Here is a 23,011-nt window from a genome sequence, read left to right as displayed (position 1 = left end):
TTGAACCTTTATGTACAGAGTTGTGCAAAAAAAAGGAAAGATCTTAACTATCTTAAAAAGCTCTATTTACCCTCAGAGAAATTGTTTAAAAAGCAGGTATAAAAGCAGATACTGTGGCATAATGCATTTAAGGACATTTTTAATTGAACTGAAACTGAAAATAATGTTGGCAGAATCATGGTGGACTAAAAATTCCTTTCAGGAAAGACTGTGAAAGTCACCATTAAAAAAGAATAAAAATTCTTAAATTCAAGGTTGGATCTGGACATAAACAGAGATCCTTCTATATATTCTAGAATTAAAAATCTGACCAGGACTTCTGTGATATTATTTTAAAGTAACATCTACTCTGGTGTGATTTAAGCATAAAGTAACCGAACTGGCTTTAAACTAGACAGTTTAAGCTGTTGCAGCACTTTTTCTGCAGTGGCACCAACTCAGATTGCATTACAAATCCCACCCAAACTGGTAAGCACAAATAAGCTAAACCTAATAAAAGTTAAGCCATGCTCTTATCTATGATGTTGTGACTGTAATGTTATTACTACTTGCTCATATATACTTGAAAATACACACTAACTACGGTTCTGAGTCTCAAAAGGACACATTTTGGAAAGTTGTAGTAAACATGAAAGGTAGGTTTACCAAAGGTAAACTATTTCAAAATATACTATATATGAAATATAGCCTATATCAAAACTCAGTACAGCATTTATAAAAACCATCACTATAAAACTCTATTTTAATGTCTATTTTCCACTTGATTTTACTGGAAAAGGAAATATTTTACTGGATATTTGAGAGATTTTCAAGTATTAGTTTTACAGCTGTTGTAATTTCACAAGTGGTCTTGGTACCAATACTAATGAAACCTCTTAGGAACACAATATTACAGAGGAAGGACAATCTGAATGAGTGAAGTACAAGAAATGGAATTAAATTTAAAATGCAAAGGGTACAGCCTCAAACTTCAAAGAACTTCCACTTTAGGGTTGGAGCTCATGATACAGAAGTGATGGAAAAAGATAATTTCAGTTTTGCTTGTCTTGCTTTGCTTCCACAGTTAAAGGTTTGCACTGAAAAGCAGCACATTCCCTGCCAGCTAGATATACATCAGGGAAGAAGTGTAATTGGTGTATTAGTCAATCACAGCAAGACCACAAACACTGATAAGATGAAGCCACATAAAAGGAAGATGCCATTTTTGCATGCATCAGTAAACATATTCCTGCAGAGATTACAAAAGAAAATGGTATTGTCAATGGCCACAGCACAGATGGGACCCTATCTAGAATATGTTTCCTTGATGAATCATCAGCTCAGAGAGAACTGATATGAGAAGAAGGGCCCAAAGGAAAGGAAAGGAAATGAAGACAAAAATTTTTAAAGGAAAACACAGAATCTTAATTTTTGTAGTGAAAAAAAAACCCAACCAAAAAACCCCCAGGTTGTGAATGTACATCAATGAGCTGTTTGTCTGCAGAGACAAAACATTTAGAATCCGCGATGATGTCAATACCAGAATATCATAAACAGGAAAAAAGAGGCATAAAAATAAATCTGGTCTTGAATCTGGAAGGTTTCTTGCCATCAGAAGAAGGAAATGGACACGGAACAATATTCATGAATAGCAAATAGTAGATTTAAGCTTGAAGTTATATAACAGTGTAACAGTCTGGACTGTTGCATGCGGAGGAGACGATCCACACATCACTCAAACTGAGTAGGTGCCTGGGGCCACTTGTGCAGTGTGGTCTACAGGCTGTGCTGTGCTGTATGAAACCCTGGGAAGCTGGATAAACAGAGCCAGCTCATTGTCACAGAGAAGCCTGCAGGCAAATCCCTCTCAGTGGTTGCACCACCTTCATCCAACAGTGCAGAGGGAAGTTTTAGTGTTAATGTCTGACAAGAGAAGTAATGCATAGAGTTGTGTGCATTACAAGAAAATCCTATAATAACTTGAATGAATAAAATGGGGTAACACTATGTATGAATGGGGCCTGCACAGCCTGATGTAGGATTTCCTATGCTACTCTCTCCTTCTTTGTACTGCTGGCTATAATAAATTGCATTTTGAACACTGACTTACAGTCTTCAGTGCCTTTCTTACCGGGGTCATGTTTTGTATATCTTAATAGAAGACAAATTCAACTTGTTTATTATATGAAGGAAGGTATATGAGTTGTCTGGTGTGCAACTAGGTCTTCACTAGAAGGCCCATATGTTTAAGATCTATTAAAAAGAAAATTTTAGGGATCACCTGAGTTTTCATTCTACTTTATTGGAATTACATAGTCTCATAAATCTCTCAAACCTGTTGATTCTTGGTATCAATGAACAAATCTTGGTATCAATGAACAAATCTATGTTTTGCATTTTTGCTTTGTTGATTGTTTAGTAATGTGTGTTGAAGAAAAAAAAAACAAACAAAGTGCTTGTGCTTGATTCCTTTTTATGACCAAGACATTCTTCATTTCAGCTAGATTGCATGCCACCTTTCCAGGACAAATTTGTGGCTCTCATTGATCCTACAGGTCAAGTGTGCTATGAAATATTCCATAAGATGATGCAAGACCTGAAAAAAGAATGCCATTTTTTATTTTGTATTTTTTTTTATTTTTTTTAATAGAGAAGACAAAGGCATGTGGTAGCTACATGAACATGATTTGAGTCAGTCTCACCAGAGAAACTTTCCAGTCTTTTGTCTTTCTGAAGTACCATCTGACAATGCTCATTTTCCTGCCCTGCAGTACTAAAGCCCTCTAGATCAAAGTTTTTTTTATGAGTTTCAGGAATCTTTTCAAGCTCAATAAGTGCATGAAAACACTGGTTTTTGAAATGCCTGAGCATAATGTTTGATGGATGCTGATGCAAGACCACACCACACATATAAAACCAACCAACCAACGAAAAACCAACAAAAACCAACAAAAAACCTGCCAAACACCAAAAAACCTGCAGAAGAAAGTTTTATGAAATCTTCTGCAAGACGTGGAAGTGAATGCCAATCGCATGGCTTCTTTTGGTTTCCTCATTTTTTTTCCATCATCAACCTGAGAGAATTTACATCCTTTTCAGAACCCAGAAACTGTGGCAGGTTTTATGGTGAAATACTGCTTTACATTTGAATGCAATGGTTCTTTGGAATAGTTAAATGCTGGACCACACCATGTAATCAGAACCTGTTTTGTAGTATAGCATGGCTGTGCAACTGCACTGAACTGTTTTCATGCTTGATGACAGATCTCTGACTAATTTAAAAGTACATAAACAATACAGAGTTTGCAGTTATACAATATTAACCAGGAGGTTCATTTATGAGCAGGCAAGCTATCACAGGAATTCAGTTCCTTGAACAGCCAGTGAGACACGTAATCTACTTAAAGTAACTCACAAGTCCCTATCACACAAGTAAACAGATACAGGTACTGCTGAGACTGCTCAGCCAGTCACCAGTATCATTCAAGAGCCTCTTGCTGTCATTTTGATGAGGTTTATCTGCAAAGGAGAGACCAAATATTTAAAATGCTCTTAACAACACAGGATACAAAATCCTGCGAAGATACAGCAAGACAAAGAGACAAAGATACAGCTACTCTCAGGAAAGAGTATAGACCATATTAAAAAATAGCCTTAATACTCTCAATCACCTTGTTCAAATACTGCACAGTCTCAGCTGTAGGAGTCAAGTTTCTAATCAATAGTAAGTTACAGCTAACATAATTGCTCTAAAAGTCACCCACTTAAAAGGCTCCTCTTCCTCTGTGCCAGCATACCCTTAACACTGAAGGAAATGTCACAGATTAGAACCTCAAAGCCAGTTGTACAGATTGTGTCTCCTGGTGATTCTCCTGCAGAAGGGCACTTATGGTATTGTCATGGTATCAGTGCAGAGGGCATGCAGATGGATTTAAAGACCCAACAGAACTTGTATACTGTGTCCATGTATGTTAAGTCAGTGGATAAGCTGTTGTGGCTAATTTGTTACACACTTCTTTTAGCGCTGGCTAAAAGAAGAAAGAGAGGAGGGGCTATTCCCCATGTCAGTCGACACAACTGAACCAGCTCAGCTTCAGAATGACAGAAGAACTGTGTTCACAAGTGAAATTAGTGCCTGTAGGCCTAAAGGACCTGGATTTCACACTGTAATCCTTGCTGGTTTTCCTATCCCAGCTGCACTAATCTTAAAGAGGAATTCGTAAACTGTTGTGAATTTAAAGCTGTACTTTCTGAAGTCTGTTCTCATTATAATAAAAATAGTTAAGACCTATAACAGTTTAGGATTAAGTAAAATCACTGAAATGTTCTTTGCAGCAGATAGAGACAGTGCCTAATTCCAGTAGCCGAGTTATTTGTCTTGCCTAAAATGCCTACTGAAGATGAATCTGGTGTCTCCTATGACATCAAGGAAGGAAAAGGAGGCACTAAAGCATGGAAGGTGTCCATAATGTTAACCTTTAAAGATACTGAGGAGATTCTTACAGAGTGTCTTGAGAGGTTAAAAAGTTTTACCTGTCCATCGTATTTGTAAAAGCAACAGCGAATCATACATTATCAACCATATGCTACAGTCAAGCATGTCTTTGAGAAACTGTCTTATCATTACAGCTCTTGGTATGAGGCCAAGTTTACATTTTTATCTTCTTGAAGGTTCTTAATGCATTGTATCACACTCCAAATATAGCAATAGGAATTTAAGTTGATTACCTTATATTTTGATACATGGCAAAAACATATAATTTGCTAAAAAGTCCAGAGCATTACACTGTAAAACAAAAAAATCTGCCATTATATTTCCTCAGTGTTCCTTCCACACTTGCTCCAAAGAGATATTTAGTAAAGGAACAGTGAATTATGATACAAATTCACATTGATAATGTTGCATTATCATTAGTTTAACAATAGGTCAGAGGAAGAAAAAAATAAATCTGGAGAAGCTGCAAACTCTGATTTAATGGCTATAAAAGTGCAACTTGTCAGTGAATTATTATTCATAAACCATTCAGTGCCTTAATATTGAATCCTACATACTAAGTGAAAGACAACTAGTGTGCTGCATTTAAGAGTTCCTTGCTCTTTATAACTATGTTGTTACCAACAGCCAAAGAAAAGAACAAATGTCTTTTATTTTTCTGGGAGGGAAATGGGGGATATATTTGTATGTATACTCTCTGGGAAATTTGTCTCAAGTAATTGCAGAGACACTACTAAGAGCAGATTTTAGTCTATTATCCTGCAATCTTAAATGTCAAGAAGCAGAAGCAAATTAAACAGTTAAACAATATGATGACTGGTGCACTGAGGAATAGCCAAAGACTTAAGCAACATTCACCCAACAGTTGTACGTTTCATGCATCAAATATCGTAAAAACCCACAATAAACTGTACATGAAAGTTATCTTCATCGTCACAAGCAGATAAAATATTAGAACTTTAAGTGCATTCTATTACATCAGTTCATGAAATCTGCCATTTGTTCAAAATCTAAACCAAAGAGCGCATCAAGGAGACAAACACACTGTATGAATAAAATTACAAATTTTATAAACCCTCAAGAGAGGTGTGCAAATAGAAAAATTTGAAGGAGTCACATGTTCCATTTTCATAGCCAAAATGCATCTGAATAATTACACGTTTGGCTCTGTAGAAGCTGTCTAAAGCTAGAATTAAATTACATTATAAATTACATTCTTGTCAGAACTAGCCTTTGGCTGTCTAAACACTTCCCTGTATGGCCTTTTTCAATACTATACTATTTTCTGAAAACATGTATTGGTATTTTAAAACCTATTTTCTCTCAACAAGCATTTCTCCCCATCAAAACCAGGTCCTTCATTGGGTCACAAACTTAAGACAAATGAAAGAATCTGTCTCTATTACATATGAATCTTGCCTCAACTTAACCTTCTCCTGCAAGATGAGAGGGAAGGATGAAAATAAAATGTTTGTAACTGTTCCAACAGTGAAGAAGATATTATTTTTTGGAAAAACATACCTTTGAATTTCTTGAAGAAAATAAATTTTTATCTTATTGCTTTATCAGCATCTCAAATTCTCCTTATATCCGATTTGCAATTGATTTCTTATAGCAAAGCACCATGTAATTTATATGTTCTTTTCTCTAACATCAAAAATATATCCAGAAAAAAAGGGAAGTTTTCTTTTAGACTTAACTCCATTAGGCATATATAATGAGAAGTGTTCCAAATTGAAAGGGTTAATTAGGGTTTTAACCTAACTTTATTCTACTTCCCAGAAGTTTATGTTGAATTTTACGCATTAAATATGTAACTTGAGCTTAGAAAATTGAAAGTTAGATGATTTGAAGTTAATCAATAAGTGTTTAAAAAGAAAATGTAATAAAAATGAAGTGCTTGGAAAAAAACCCCAAACAACCAGAAGCTTATGGCAGTGCTAGAGAATCTTGAGAAGAAATGAACTGCCTACAATGTTCTTTCTTTGTACTTAATGAAAACTCTTTTTTAATTTAAAACTGGACTTACTTCTTTGACAATATAATATAGCAGGATATTTGTCTCATAGCCTTTGATGTGTTAATAAAAATTATTTAAATGGCAGTAATTGAACCAGTTACTTGAAATATGTATAAAAGAACTAATAGTTTTTTTTTTTACTCACAACTTACTAGATTTTGATAGAAGGCAGTATAGTTAGCCATGTATTTGTTACAAATAAGTACATTCTCAGTTCCTATTTAAACCTCAGTTCAAAAATATCATTAGATAAAATTTGGTTTTAAGCAAAGTTTTCCAGTATTCCAAATAACTTGCTTGCAAACATTTTGCCCAGTGTTTCAGGATGTCAGAGGAAATGGAAAATTTAGGAAACATGATGACAAATGTTTTGTTCTTAACAAAGCCCAAATGTGTGTGAATTTATTTTATCAAGAAATTCTGACAAAATACTGACCAAGATACCATGTTACTTTCTTCAAAGAGAAGGCAAACAGAGATGAACAGAGACTGCATTTTTATAAGCCTTGATTCCTTAGGTTGTAAGTCAGATTGGTGGCTGGGAGAGTTAGACCAAGAGGTACTGGAATAACTTCTGCAATATTTAGATTTATCAATGACAAATTGTGCATAATGCACCTGCCTGATGAGAATACCAAGATTCAAATATTTCACCATACGTAAAATGATGACCTGCTGTTCAAAAGCAGCTAGCAAATGTACACATAATTTTTCTTTTTCATCTTCCCTCACGCAGCCCCAAACCACTTGATGCACTTTTGCTATAGGTTATAAATTCTTTGGAATCAGACTGTATATTTTCTAAATTATTATGTGTACTTCCCACAACAAAACATGCCCCTTGGTGACATTTGAGTGCAAACATGACATGTATATGGATAATAAACAACAAAGAAAAATGTATTGCCATAATGATTTTCAGATTTGCTGCAGCTAAAGCTTTGATGACTCTGTTTACTTCACAGCTCTAGTAAAAGTACTGGTACCTTTCATCACTGCACAAGCACGTATACAAATATCAAAAAAAGTTGCTGCACCTTAATAAACACTGAATGTGTATGCTAAGAGAATGACAATATCACTTAAATCTCCAGTCAAAAACAACTGCTGCATTTATGCAGTGAGTCTTGGTGTTCTGACTACTGACCTAATTCCTTAATAGAAACAGGGAACTTTTTTTTAATATTAATAAAAGTGTAGCATTGAAGTTCTGTAACATCATAGCAGGTTTTACTAAATACAGATTAAAGTGCTCAGCTTCTCTTTGACTTTGAAAATTACAACCACTTATTTAATCTATTTTCAGTAGGGATTCCTACAATTAGGTACTCATAAAGTAAAATTTAAGAAAAGAGTCTCTGATTCACTTGAAATTTAACCACAGTTTCCCAAATTCATAATTTATTTCTGCCAAACTTCCAATATATTACAAAAATAAACCACTTTCAAGGTGAAGAAAATAATTATTACCCTCCTACAGCCAGCTGAGGTACTCTGTCTAATACTGAACAACAGATAAGCCAAAAGGATCACAGCGCTTGTGTCTTAAGAAAACACCCCCACAGTACTGTTCAAGGCAGTTCATGCAAACAGAAGGTAAAACGAGGAACACTTTGACAAAAAGCAGACACAATTTTTCCTGTTCTGAGAAGGCTGCAGAAAGTGAAGTTTTTGTTCTATGGAAACAAGACTCAGAGAAAAAAAATCAAGATACATCTTTATCCACCTGTAGAAAGGCAAAATGGTAAGAAATCCAGAAAGTTTTCTTTGTTTAATGAGATATTTATTTTGTGCCACACATTCTTACCTTTCTCTGTTAAATTTCAGAGAATGTAGGATAGCTGGTCGTTTCTGTCGGAGATTCCACAAATGAAGTGCATCATCTGCACATGCACTGACCAAAGCACCCTAGAGCAGACACAAAATACAGCAACACATTACTTTTCTGCAGGTTCTGTCTTATTCTGATCCTCACTGTTAATGATCTACCTGTAAAATCGACAGTTTATGAAAAATGGCTCCTTTCTTCTAGAAAAAAAAAATCTACCATAAATAATAATAAATTTGAATTAATCTGGTAAATCTAAACATATTAAATTTGTACCAGATCAGCCAAAATTAAATTAAAACTACATCAATTTGAAATTCAAAAACCTTTGTACCAAGGTTATACATGCCAACTCTCATGCATTTCCATGTAAACACAGAGATTAAGGAAATGGAGAACAAACAACACTTATTTAAAAAGGTGAGTGTCAAGGCTGTAACTAAAGGATATAGGGATTAGTGCACACACATGTACACAAGCAACAGTGCCAAGCACAGTTTAGTAGTCATATTACAATAACGTGAATATTCAAAACCGGAATTATGAAAAGAAGGTGCAAATGAGAAAGTAGGGACAGGTAATGGGGGGAGAGAACCTAGGAAGAACTAAGAGATGTAGACAAAAGGACAAAGTCCTTATCACAGATCAGCAATACTATGAAGACTGTCCCGAAAATGGACATCTTCCAAAGTCCACACCTCTATCTGACCGGGCAGCTTGGAGTAATTTCTGGCTCTCTTTCTCCTCACCATAGTACTCTGCTGACCTGTGAAAATGACTGCAGAGGTGTGAAGTTCTGAACTGCCCCTGAAGAGCCTTACTAAATTTACACCTCAGATCAAGTCTTATACAGAAGATCTCTTCTTGTGTATTACTACTGCAGAAAGGAACTAGATATTGCTCAAACAGAAGGCAATGCTGAGGAAGGGCAAGGATGTAACTGAAAAGCTTGGTTCATACCAGCTATGATGGACTGGTAAACTTCTTTTTTGCATCTTGGATTTCCTTCCTAATCCTAGTAACTGTTCTTTTCAACACTGAGCTATGCAAACAAAATTTACAAAAGTGAGCCTTCTCTCATACAGTGTAATCCATGCTTTAATTCTCATCTCCCAAAGAGTCAGAAAGAATGTCCACCACAGAAATTAAATTAATTCTATGGATTAGGGATTTTGATGGTCACCTAATGAAAACCTGATTCAAACCTTGCCTAATTTCATCCCTGCATTCCTCTAAAGAATTTCATTGTATTGATTGTTTCTAAAGTTTTAGTCCTCGTTCCTCAGTTTATGTGGTTTAGTTACTTTCTCCAAACAGAGGTAGAAAAAAAATAAATATTTCTCAGGTTTAAAAAATCAGAAAACTAAAACTCTTCTGAGAAGTTCTGAGATCTCCACCTATAGAGAGAGGACTTGAAACTGTCAAAAGTGTTTCCTTATGTCATGGGAGAAAATTAATCAAAACTGAACTACGACTAGATTTGGCCTAGTTATAAGGTCCTAAAGAAAAAAACTGATTTTTATGTTCCAGAAAGTCTCCTTGCCTATTACCATCTTCAGAAATCTTCTGCAGAGCAAGCTATAATTTGTCACTGTTTCTTTACGTTGTCTAAACTTGATTTCAACAAACTATTTACAAAGACTAAGCATGATGGTTTGATTGATGATCTCTGCTATTGCTTTTTCTTGCTTCAAGTAATAGCATATCCCCAAGTATTGTGTTTTTAGCCAATAACCATCAATATATTTCCAGAGAAAGATTTAGGTCATTTATTAATTTCTATTTGAAACAAGACTGCGCAGTATATTTAGTAATTTAATTGATTTTACATCTCCCTGCACACATTCATATATTGACTGCCTTTTGTTCAGTGCTTTATACTGATGTATATGAAGGCAATACTTTTCCCTGCATGCAGTCTCATAAATAGTCTTCTAAAAAGCACAGTGAACGTCCTCTGGATGTATGCCACTTACTTGTTGGCACAATTTGTCAATGTGAGAAGTTATATCACTCAATTACAATACATTGATTGACTTATTCAACTAAATTTATACAGAAGAATCTGAGTAAATATGTCCTTACCTCATTGATTAAGAACTGGAGCTGCAGAACTGCAGCACCACTTTCATGTTGGCAATAGCAATCAACACCAGGCCTGCCCAATCTGTTGCCATCAAAGTCAAGGATTCTAACATTCCTGTTATTACCAGAAGTAAAGAGGGAAAAAAAAGAACTACCAATTAAACTCCAATTAACCTTTAATTAACCTCAATTCTTCTTGCTTTCTGTAAAACAAAAGAGTTTATGCTGACTTTCCCCTATTCTAATTAAAGTACCAACATCATCAGTTTGAAACACGTACAACTGTGAGTGATCTGTTCTTGCTTGTATTTTTTTTGCCTGTGAAATAAAGTCCATGAATTAACACAAAAATTCAGCAGGATGCATCTTAAGTTTATTTTTATACATTATTGGTACATATAACACATGAATGTATCAGATTTTTGTATTTATCAAGACATTATGAATTAATAATTTAGGATTTATGTCAGTAACACTCTTCTACAGCAGGTTTTATTTTTTAAATCTAAGAAAATGATTTTTAGAGTGAGTCATTTCACACTTTCATAAAAGCTCACATGTTACTATTGGTCTCTGTCTCATCAACAAAACAACGCAGTGCCCAGCAGAGTTCCACAACTCTGCTGCAGTTTTTTCTCTGCATGCTTGTCATGGTTTGAGATGGCTAAGTTGCAATCTCCCTAACTTAGATGATGGCCTTTCCCTTCTGAGTCAGAGAATTTAACAAGAAACTGCTGTTCCAGAATATTATCGAAAAGTAAAGCAAAAGGAGAAATATGAAATACATTATTAACAACCATGTTGCGTGAAACATGTGAAGCACCTTCATACATATTAAATCCATTAAGATTATGATCAGAAAAGAGATTTTACAACATCAATCCTTATCTACTTCTAATATATAATCATATTAGCATATTGTAAAATCCTGAGCAAAAAAGCCAACTGTCCACTTATTTTACCTGCACGTAAATGTCAGATTCTTTACTTCCCCTTTCACAGGAGAAGAGACATGCAGTAAACTGTTCTAATATTGGCCTCAGAGAAGTATAATCCATAAATTAGCAACTTCGAGGTTTAAAACTTTAAAGTATGAAGTAATTACTTTTCCAGTTGTTAAACAAGCAGTTTAATGGGTACCACTGACCTTGAGGGACATGAGCTCTACTCTTAGTTCTGCTAACTGGTCTAGTGGATAACCTTAAGGGAAAAAAAAGTATATTTTCTTCCCTGTACCTTCATTTCCCTATTTGTAAGCTGGAGATAGTGTTTTATAAAACTGGTATCTGTAGATGAAAAGTTGCATATAGAGCATCATAGCTACATTATAGAACAGCAAGGTAGAGGAATAGAGTGAGTAACTCCATGTGCTGCTTGCTCCCAAACTGTAGTCCTGAATACGATCATAACTGATAAAATAATAAAAACCTGCATCATTTAAATAACCTATTTAAAATGGACAATAAAGATGTATTGTAGCCTAAGACACTTTTTTAAGGGTTGATGGCTGATGGTCCATTTTAAATGACTGTTCTGTGGCACTCCTTATTCTTCTCAACTACCTGTTGTAACATGAGAGGAAGCACCAAAACCAACCAAGCAAGCAACCAACCCACTGGGGATTTCAAACCAAGTGGAAGTTTCAGTAGGTAAGTGCTTTCCCTTTAACTTGAGTTTAATATTCAGTACAAATACATGGCACTAGTTAGTGCTTGTCCTTAAGGAAAATTACAGTGGCATTGCCCTGATTAAGCATTTCTCACCTCCCAGCATTAGGATCATGCTAAGTTCGTTTTCTAGGAAACATGCTAACAAAGTAGATGATTTCACTCAGCATATCCAAACAAATAAGACATTCTACAAAAATTCACATTTGTATGCATCCGTGTTCACTCTGAAATACTTCACAAATTACCAAAATAAGAGAGAAATTGTGTCGTCTGCTTCAGTCTGGCCAATTGCCCTGAAGTAAGGACTGACCCTTAAATAGCAGCATTATCACTGACTGATGGTGGTTTTCAAACATTCTGAGAGCTGCAGTGAGGTCCTTCCAGCGGAAGGAGCTGAAGAGGTATGATGACTTGGCACATGTTCTTGGCACTTTAGCCCATCTTCTGCAAATTCTGTGCTTTGTTGCCAAGCATAGAGAAGTACAACCTTACCACATCAAATCTTTTCATAACAGTGTATTCTATCAGGATATACAGCAGAAGTAGATACAGTTCAGGCTTTGGACTGAATTTATTCTTTTTACTTTTACCTTTTCATTAAATGATGACTCTGCTATAAGGGAGAATAGAGAATCTCTGAGGATATTAATAGGGGGGACTAATACATCTGAATACCTCTAAGTAGACACCCTGGGTTCCAAGAATAAAAGTCAGTCACTATCTTCTCTCTCTTATCAGTATGTTGGATCCCCCAGGGGCCTTCCCAGACATGCCAGATTATCCTAATTTATACATAAAAGGGAAAAAGATGAAAACTAAGTCTGGATGTCTGTTGGGATCTAGAGTGAAACAAGTAGAACAAGAATTATGTGCATCAAGCAGTGAAAGTGTGACAGTAATAACATTCTAACAGAAAAAATGTACTTTCTGAAAACAACTTTTAATCCTGGCTTTAAGATCTGTGTGAGAAAAATAGGATTTTTTGCTCTGCATTCACTTGTATGCAACACTTTTTCAAAGAGTATTTCAACATCCTGATATTTCAAATTTAATCACTATCTTGCAAAAAAAAAAAAAAAATCAGTTGTCAAGATGCCCAATTTTAAGTACTTGGATTTAGCTTCCAAGATGCAGACTTCCATGACAACACAACACATTATTAACCAAGAATTTACACTCTCATGTGTTGGGTCATTCCACCACAAGTTGAAGAAAATTTCCATTTCCCAATATTACAACCTCATTCAGATTTTTTCTCAAAATCCTTTTGGTCATTTTTATAAAGACTGGTTAGTATAGATCTGATATTCTCATGTCATATCCATACTCACTGTATCTTGGATGCCTTATGTCAGAGCACTTGCAAATATGAACATTTTTAACTGGAAATCAAAGCTGCAAGTGAATAGTTACATACACAGGAGAAGCTTCAATGGCCAAAGCTTTTCATAGCACGATCTATGACCACACTTTCCCATAGCACTCCACAGCATTTTTATTCTGTTATTCATTTTTACTGTATGATACAGACAAATCCGATGTGTCTCCTTATTCTCAGAGTTCAGTACTAATGGAATCCAAAGACTTGAAAGTCTTTGTGTGTTCACTGAGAAGCAAAAGTGCAGACGCTTCAGAACTGACTCTGAAGGTGAGATCAGTGTTACTTGCAGCAGATATTTAACTTCTTAGGACCAGAAGGTGCTGAGGTAAAACATTTTTCTTCATTAAGATAGGTGATTCTTCCATAGCATAAGATTAAATCTTTTTGCAATAACAAGGACTGCAGTCTGATTCATTCCTCTTTGCAAGGACAAGGAAGTGAAGACATGGTATCATAAAGAACCTCCTATCAAGGCATGCCAATGCAGCTAACAGATATTCCCTGTCAAGTAAAAACTCTTAAATTACATATGGCACCTTTTTCAAAATTAAAATTATTCCATAGAAGAAAATGACACCAAGTTATGTAAATAAGCAGCTCTAACTTTTTTTGAGTACTTAAATAAATTCTTCCATGACTAAAAACAACCTATGCACAGAAATGAAAGCTAAAGTAAGGGGTTATAATTACTAAGCAGAAACCATGGTCTCACATCCACTGTTTTATTAAAAGGGACACATAGAAATGGGCGATCTCCATTTATAGCCACTTCTTTAAAGCATTTGGGAATTGTGGGGTGCTGCAGAAGTAGCATTGCTGCTTGAAGGAGTCCTTGTCATCTGATCTACACTGACTGGTACATGTTTGAGTAGGACTATGCAGCACCCTAAGAGCAGATGCTTGTGGGCTGGTTACACCATTATATAAACCAACTGTAAAATTGATTTAGTGTGTAACCCGAATATAGGACAGCTTTTTCTTGCAGAAGACTTATTCCACTGTATTGAGTGATTTATCAGTTAAAAAAAGCACCAATGTGTTTATCTAAATAGTCAAGTACTAGAATGATCAAAGAATTCAACCACACCAACCAAAAGGTTAGTCAGTTGTATCTGTCTCACAGGATGGATTTTGTCAAAAGATAACAATTATGAAAACATCATCCTTAACACCTAGATTCACAGGTCTGAACGAAGTATTCAATTCCTGGAATATACAGTTTTACAGCTCCCTCATAGAGTTTCTGCAAGTCTCATACACATTAATTTTCTGTCTACTAAGAACAGTGCATATTCTGGTATAAATAAATGCCACAGTCCTAGGTTTTATGCTTCAAATGGGATTCAACCTTGGTTTTTCTCTCCTTACAGAAGATATTCTATCTTTTTGATTTCTGAAGTATATGGCTCCAGTGTTTTGTTATCCTCACTATTAAGAATGTCATGCTGTATGTAGAATCAAAATATTTAGCTTTCATTTCAAGCTTTTGTATCTCATTATGCCTTTTTATGCTAAATTAAATAACTCTATTAGCAGAACTTTCCTGCTTTGGAAGTCTGAACGAGCTTGTCCATCTTCTGCATAAATAAAACCAAAACACCCTGAGCTCCTCTATTTTTGTGTCACCAGTAATTTTGTCAGCTCTTGAATAGTTCCTATGTGATTTTATACATGATATAGAATGTGTGCTCAACTTCTTTCAACTATCAAAACCAGAGCTACACTTCATCTTGGTTTCTTTAATACAATGTAAAAAGGTATATGGTGTTTTATTATTTCTTATATCCAATATATTTTTTTAATACATGTATGTGACACCTCTTTGTTACCAAAACAAATTGGGAAATCATACTGTTTATGACTTTTGAGACTTCTCCATTGCTTTGCAAAAAATAAAAGCCCCCCTACCAACCTTCATTCTGTTAACTTCCTGTAGCTAGGCTCACCAAATTCCTTAAAAAGGACATGTGACCTAATCCTAGCTTTGTGGTCTTCTATTTGCTGTAGATTCACTGGGTGCTGCTACATTAAAAAGTAACTCTTAGTGGGTTTTGGTTTAAACACAGAGGGATTTAGTTTTACCATGAGTTCATTTGAACTGTTTTGGCACCAAATAAGCGTGAGATTTTGGTCTACCATGACCTTCGTCTTGATTATTTTTCTTGACATAGATATCTCTGTTTATACATATAAATAATGTAAGAGTTAATCTAAAGACAGTTAAATATCCATTATGATCTATACTGGCTGAAAAATTTGCTTTTGGTAAGCTTGATTTCTTCCAGGTTAAGGTTTACAGAAAGCTTGTATTTAATGGCAAGTCTATATGTATATAGATTACAGTCAGATAGCTGAATGAATGTTATGAAAAATACGTCTGTTTATTCAAGTCAAATGCAAATTTACATCCACACTATTCAGATTTTTTTTATTCCTATGAATTTAGAAGCTATTTTATTTCCCAAAGTATCTGCAGATACCTCATGAATTAGGAAAACTCACAGGACTACATATTTTCATCTCTTCTGAATAAGACTGCCTTTCAACGTCTTTGTCATTTTCGGAATCATCTGTTCCAGAAACAGAATATAAACGCAATCACCATGTGACTGAACTCAATCAACCCTAAACCTGAAGTAGTGAACTGTGGAAAGCGGTTACTCACAGGTAATGACCCTAGCAATGTTTTGCAAATAACATAGAATCATAGAATGGTTTGGTTTGGAAGGGACCTTAAAGATCATCTAGTTCACATATAGGTGAATAATTTAATACTTCATTTGTGGAATATCAACAATTTTCAATTTCCTTTTGCATATGCATATATATATACACACACACAGATATCATAATTAACAGAAACTTTCTAGCTTTAAATTCACCTCCAAAAGAGAACCTATTTAGTTACTATTCTGCAAAAGCTCCACATTGCCAGGCAGCTACCCTTAAAATCTACATTTTGAGATTGTACTTCATGCAGTAGTAAAAAACAACACTATAAGGTTGCGTTTATAGTGGCTTCCTCTTTTTTCCCAGGTAATCATAAACCTCAGCAAGTTCACTGACACGTGCAGATAATATAAAGAAAGGTAACCAAGAGTGAAAACTGAAATCTATAGAAGTGAGTGAAGAGTATAATTGATTATATTCACAGGGGCTAATGTTTCAGAGAAATTTACAAATGCAGACACAAATTCAGCCAAAGGCATGAACGATATGGAAATAGAAGGGGGAACATATCTGTAAAGTCTGTTTACAAACATATCTGGTAAAAAGCTATAGAGTGAACAAACAGGGACAAAAGAATACTTTTGCCCTAATGCACACTGGAGGATATGGAAAACTAAACAGACACAAATGAGAGGGCTGTGTGTTCTAAACCCAGAAAATCACTAACATAACCAAGACCCTGAACAACAACATATAGACATATAGATAAAAAAAATGATAACCCAACTCCATTTTATTCAATTTACTGCCTTTTAGGAGGACTATGCAAATCATACCATTTGCTGCCCATCTGTTTTCACTGGGCACAGATGGTAGACTAAGACACTCTGCCTTACCTAAGAAACCAAGCAGGTAGCTTTAACTTGGCCATTTTGATTTTATTTTTTTCTCAGCCTTCAGATATTAATATTTAACACAGTATTTTCTCCATGTGTATCTGTACATCCAGAACACACATAACAGACGCAGGTTATCACATGTGCAGTCACTGATGACAAATGCATCCATCTACAATGATTTAATACTAAAACCAACTGCATTTAAAATTTCAGCATGTGTGTTGTGTTACTATTTGTTTTTCCTGTTTGTACGCTCTGCCATTGAATTCGCTGATAACAGGTTTAGAGAAGGTTTGCTCTTCAAGCAAAAATGGAAGACTATCTATACAAACTCTACCTAAGATCAAAACTTTTCTCATATTTTCCTATAGCAGAGATTTTTTTTAAATGGCTGTTGCATTTTAGCAATTAGTAACAGTGATCACAAGGTACAGATTTTCTTCATAACTGCCAGTTATGAAGAACAACTAGTGACAACAGAAGACAGAGAATGAAAAGTGCCCATATAATAAGTCTTTTTAAAAGGGGTCAAAAGCCCTGTCAAACTAAATGTAACTAAAAATAGAAATACATTTCCTCAAATATTAATTCCTTTTCTAGTTGCTATGGAAAATTATACAAGTAAAATAATACATTAAGCCTTCATCCATATAATGACAAAGCTTGGATACACGCTGCACTTCCTCTGTTAAACAGAGACAGGACTTAGCCACTACTGGAAATCTTTAAAGCAAGACTGCGTGTTTTCCCAAGTGCTACTTCCACCCCCAACCAGCAGACTAGGAATAAGGGGATGAAGCTCCTGTGGCAAATTATGCAGTCTGTAGGAGATGACAGCAGGTGATTAAATAATTTTTGTTCTTATCTGAAATTGTTTCACTGTTTTGGCTAATACAGACAGAAGGAAGAATGGTGATAGGATAATTAACTGTTGTCCCAGTTGCCTCTGGATAATTCTTTATGCCAGGTACTTCACAGCAGTGAGTCCCACACAACTATAGTTCTGTGTTTCATGAGCAATTACTGAGTTTTAAGACAAATGCTGCCTTGGACACTGTTGTGTTACTCCCAATTTAGTCAAAGCAGAAGCAATTAGGAGCACATATATGACTACTTTTCATGGGGAATTTTGTGCTCAGTCCTGCAATAGGAATGTCCTAGATGTTATTCTTACAGGTGCTAAGACCCTCCCCAAACCACTTTGTTTAGTCTTATCAACAAATCAACATTGAACTGAAAGAGTGAAAAATTTCTACTGAAACAGTGAGATAATTCTATACTTCTCTGAAAAATTATGAACATCTTAATGAGACATTCAAAAACCCCTTTAAACAGGAAATAAATGCTTTCTATAATGAACTTCTCTTCTTTCAAATTTAAATTTGAAATTACTTGCTAAAAAACCAACAAAATAGTTCCAGAATTAATTTTAAGAAATTTAATCCCTGAAAATCTCCAGACTACTAGCTATTAAGACATTTAATAGGCTATGAAACTGAGGGGATCATCCAATAACAGACCATTAGCAGAGCTTGCATTCTTATTCACGTATTTACTGTAGAAACTCAACTTTATAAATAAAATTAAATAATCATTCTGTTATGTTTTCTGATTGTACTGGAATAAGCAGCAAGGTATACTGTGCAAATAGAACCCTGAGTCACTAAAGTGAACTGTTTGATGATGCATTTTCAGTCTTATTCAGTAATACGTCAGAAAATTTTCATGTATGACATCACAGAACATTCTCTTTTAACTGAGAATTCTAAGTATACTTACTTATATTCTCAGAGAGATACATTATGCAAGGGCACTTTGGTCAGAAAAAAATGACACCAATACACAGGTACTAATGCATTGAGAAAGATGGCACCCCATCTTGACTCGGGCTTTGAAAGTGGTAAGTGGTTCAGAGACTCATTTGCTTGATTGCTTGAATAATTCCATTGTTTCAAGGACTGTGCTCTATAACATCGATATGCCCAAAGAAATACTTTAAAAGACTTTCATTCAAACATTTCTGTGGTTATGCAACCACAAGATAATAGAGATGCTGAGGTCATACACCATGTTCTTTTTAGGCAGAGCAGCGCTGTCTAAAATATTAAATAATTTCATTACCTAACAAGAAACTGCTCACAGCTGGCTAGCCAGCTGATGAGCAATTCCTCAAATTCATCCACTGCATCAGCTCTATTATCACCTGTTTAGTATTGGATGATTCCAGGAGGTCTCTGATACAACACAGAAAATACTTCACATCCAAAACTTGTTAAATGGAAGTTCAATATGTTAAACCAGGCAGTAATTTCATTCCTACCCCAGAAAAACAAATGACAGTTCTATAAATTTCAGTTAAGCTATATTAATATTCAGCTCTTTTGCCAATCAATATACTTATTTTTAACTCTTAATAAAGAGAGATGTTAGTCTAGAATTTCATTTGTTAAGCAAGAATGGCTGTGTAAAACACACAGGAACACATGCTATCAATAGAAGCCAAAACTGGCAATGAAGCTATTCAAGTCAGAATAAATAAGATTAAAAAAAATTAAGAATTTAATTGAAATAAATTTAATTTAGCATATGACAAATTTTCAATGAATCATTGAATCATTTATTCTTTGGTTTAATTCAATGTAATTGACACTATATATGTGCCTATATTGAAAGGCATTCCAAGTATCAGTCAACATCAAATAGTTTTATCTTCTACTACTGTAAAACATATTTTTTTAAGAAAAGTTTTCAGCAACAAATTACATAGAAGAGACACTTTTTTTTCTAATGCAAGATACAGGTTAAATGGTATCTACATTTATCAGTTTTATAACCCCCCTGAGCCACATAATTATTCTATTAGATTTTGAAATAAAGTACAACATAGACCACAGTTAATCAGCCCTTCCATTCAATATACATAAAACGGGTAACCAGCAGCTGGTTAAAATGTATTTCAAGAAGCCTTCTAAGTGTAAATGGGTATGAACTATGATTTTGCCACTTTGAACAGACACTTGTAGATTGTGTCATACAAACCATGTTCATGTTTGATGTCAGCTGTAATATGCATTTATGTTTTATTTGAATTAAAATTTATAATCGCGTTAGTTAACATGGGTTAAAACATGAGTAAAGGTTTGAAAGCATGGTTGGTGAATACTGAATAACTTCCAAGGAGCATTTGAATTTTAAGAAAAGACTGACTACTTTTGGGAATAAAAGAGGACACAGCAGAAATCTCTCAGGATCCCAGTTTTTCCATGCCAATTTCTGAAAGTCTGCATGTTTTAGTGAAGCAGGACACTGTTCCAGAACTTACCATACTAATACGGTATTATTTCAGAATAACCCAATTCTTGTTGGACAAGAATCAAAAGGGATCAAAACTACTCGTACATTTCCTTGGCAATTCAAATTAAAAAGACTAAGAGGTCTGCCTCCCTTCAAGGGATTATTCTTTGCAGAATTTGAGAGAACTGAAACACTGCCACGGTTGAAGTACATCTATCATCACGAGGCTCTGCAAGGTAATTGACTCTGAGATGGTGCTAGTGGGGGTGGTTGGTTCCAATAATCCAAATCCTTCTCTACAGAATGAAGAGACAGCAGAAACTGTTGAGGCTGGATGACCATCAGTTCAGCTCTGCTTTACCATTGCTATAATCTCTGGCAAGATCTACTGGTTTTGTTATCTATGTCAGGAAGCAGATCTGCAGTAACAGCTGCAGATCCAGCACAGCACAATATCACACACTACCAGGGCCCTGGTCTCTACTCAAGACAATGACAAAAATGCCTTAAGCTCAATCTAATTTGTGTTTCTGCAGTGTGATGTGAGGGAGGAAGCCTGCAGGGAAACAAACTGGGTAGAGGAAGCAAGATACAGTGTAGCCCATCCATACTGCCTTCTGGAAAAGTCCCCATAATAATTTTAATTATTAAGCCAGGTTTCATCTAGGGAGAGACAGCTTTTACAGCCTAAACAGAACCCTGAGAGGAATCTATCATACATGTAGCATGAGCAAAAGAAAAGACAAACCTGGAGCAAAACAAGAAGAAATCCAACTTCACATACACACATCAATTGCATCGGCTTCTCCCCACACTGATTTTCAGAAGCTAGAGATATTATTCATACAGCCATTCTGAAATTTTAGTATATAAACTGTAGGTAGGATAAGAAAGGGAAACCACTGACTAGATAAAGTCTTTGACTCTCACTAATGCGAAAGTCAGAACAGAAATCTTCTTAGAGAGGTTAAACATGGAGGTGGTTAGCTTTCATTCTGTTAAACCCTTACAAACACTACCAAACATTCAGTAACATAAAAGCTATATCTATTCTATTCCATCCCACAAACAATAATCATAAAAATCACCTTTCTGTCATCCTATATTGTCTGCAAGACTTGAAAAGCAGATTAAAAATCACCTCTGTATGGGCACTGTTCCTGTGGCTCTACATGGTTTTTTTACTAATGCAAATTTACTAATCTAAATGGGAAAAAAAACCCTTTCTTTTCCCAAGTCCTGTTCTTCCCAATTCAGCATAAAAACTAATATTTAGATTAATTAAAGTAAGCTAAAAGAATATAAATACAAAGGTTGATATGGAGCAAAGTCTAGGGAGAGAGATTTATCTCTGTTTCACTTCAATGCACATAAACATCACATTGCTTGGGATATCTGTCTCTGAATAAAAGAGTGATTCTGAATTTGGAAATTGGACTGTCCACTGTCAGTTGTTGCCCCCCACCCTGTGGCTTAATTTATCAAAACAAGCAGGAGTTTTTCAATACTTGAAACTCAAGAGTCTATTAACTTTCCAAATGAATATATATTTATTAAAAAAGGCTTTGTGGAAAAGGACCCAATATATTTGCTAAATCAGCTCAAAAAAATCAGAATTGAAAAGAGAAGTGGACACACACACACACAAACACATTGGAATGGAGAGAAATATTTAAAAGAGAGGGGGTAAATATGAAGATAGCAAGGAAAGAAGGATATAATAGATTAATATTTGCAAGAGGCAGAAAAATGATATCATTCCTGTCAGAAAGTCAGTGAATCAGCATAGGACAATCAAAACTTTGTAATGCAAAAAGTATTTAAAAATTAAGTAAAGGCAGCGAAACAGAAAGTTTACTTTCTGGCACACTCCAAAGTGGGAAAAAACCAAACCAAAACAAAAACCCTAAACAAAACAAAACAAACCAAAACAAAACAATTTTCTTCAACACTAACTTGTCATGTTTGATTTTCATACTTTGGAAGGACCCCGGACTTTTAAAGAGTAGGTAAACAGATGTAAATTTTAGGTTTGCACAAGGAAATGCCAGTATCTCTATAGATAAAGCAGGAGATTTATGAGGTCTTCTGAGAATACTGATGTATTAGAACAAGCATTGGCACGATGTACACACAGCTACTGAGAATGTTTGGAGGCTTTCTTGTGCAAATTTGCTGATGTATCTCTCTTAAATATGAGATATAATCACATCCTAATATGTGATAAAAATGTAAGGTCATAGCTTGGCTAAAGTTACACAGTCTGCATGTTTTACATCATAACACTAATTTTCAGAATGAAAAATTGATTACTAAGTAAATGCAAAGAGAAGAAATGCCTCTAAAATGGATATTGCCAAACTGGCCATGTTTAAAGGCAAATGTTTATTCTTGCTGAGTGCCCCTGCTCCTCTCTGCTAGACAGGTATCAGAACTTGAAACTGATAGGCATCTACAACAACTACTTTCTTGCAAGCTAAGCTGTGATTATGTAGAATCTGTCTATTCAATATCTATACACATTTTCCCACAAGAACATGCAAAACACAAAGTAAGTCCTCTACTGTTGCACCCCACAGTGAAACTTTCTTTTCTAGATATTAGCCAACGAGTTCAGCTCTATATACATAGAAGAAGTTAATTCCTAAACCAGACCTTTGCTATGCAACTCAGTGTCCCATTTTCCTTGT

At 35.1% G+C, this 23,011-nt stretch overlaps 1 protein-coding gene across 2 annotated transcripts in view; it reads right to left on the bottom strand.

The window, feature by feature from the left end:
* Positions 1-23,011, bottom strand: part of STXBP5L (syntaxin binding protein 5 like) — a 188,719-nt gene that overhangs the window by 108,072 nt on the left and 57,636 nt on the right. For both annotated transcript variants that reach the window (XM_018074685.2, XM_018074686.2), the window contains exons 3-4: positions 10,408-10,489; positions 8,302-8,402 (exon numbers count right to left, since the gene is read on the bottom strand). In XM_018074685.2, the coding sequence (XP_017930174.1) occupies positions 8,302-8,402; positions 10,408-10,489 (183 nt within the window). The remainder of the gene's footprint in view (positions 1-8,301; positions 8,403-10,407; positions 10,490-23,011) is intronic.

The sequence above is a fragment of the Manacus vitellinus genome, unplaced genomic scaffold (genome assembly GCF_001715985.3).
Source record: "Manacus vitellinus isolate BGI_N305 unplaced genomic scaffold, ASM171598v3 scaffold_28_pilon, whole genome shotgun sequence".
Taxonomy (NCBI): domain Eukaryota; kingdom Metazoa; phylum Chordata; class Aves; order Passeriformes; family Pipridae; genus Manacus; species Manacus vitellinus.
The sequence above is the reverse complement of the archived record's forward strand: the minus strand, read 5'-3'. Positions and strand labels throughout refer to the sequence as shown.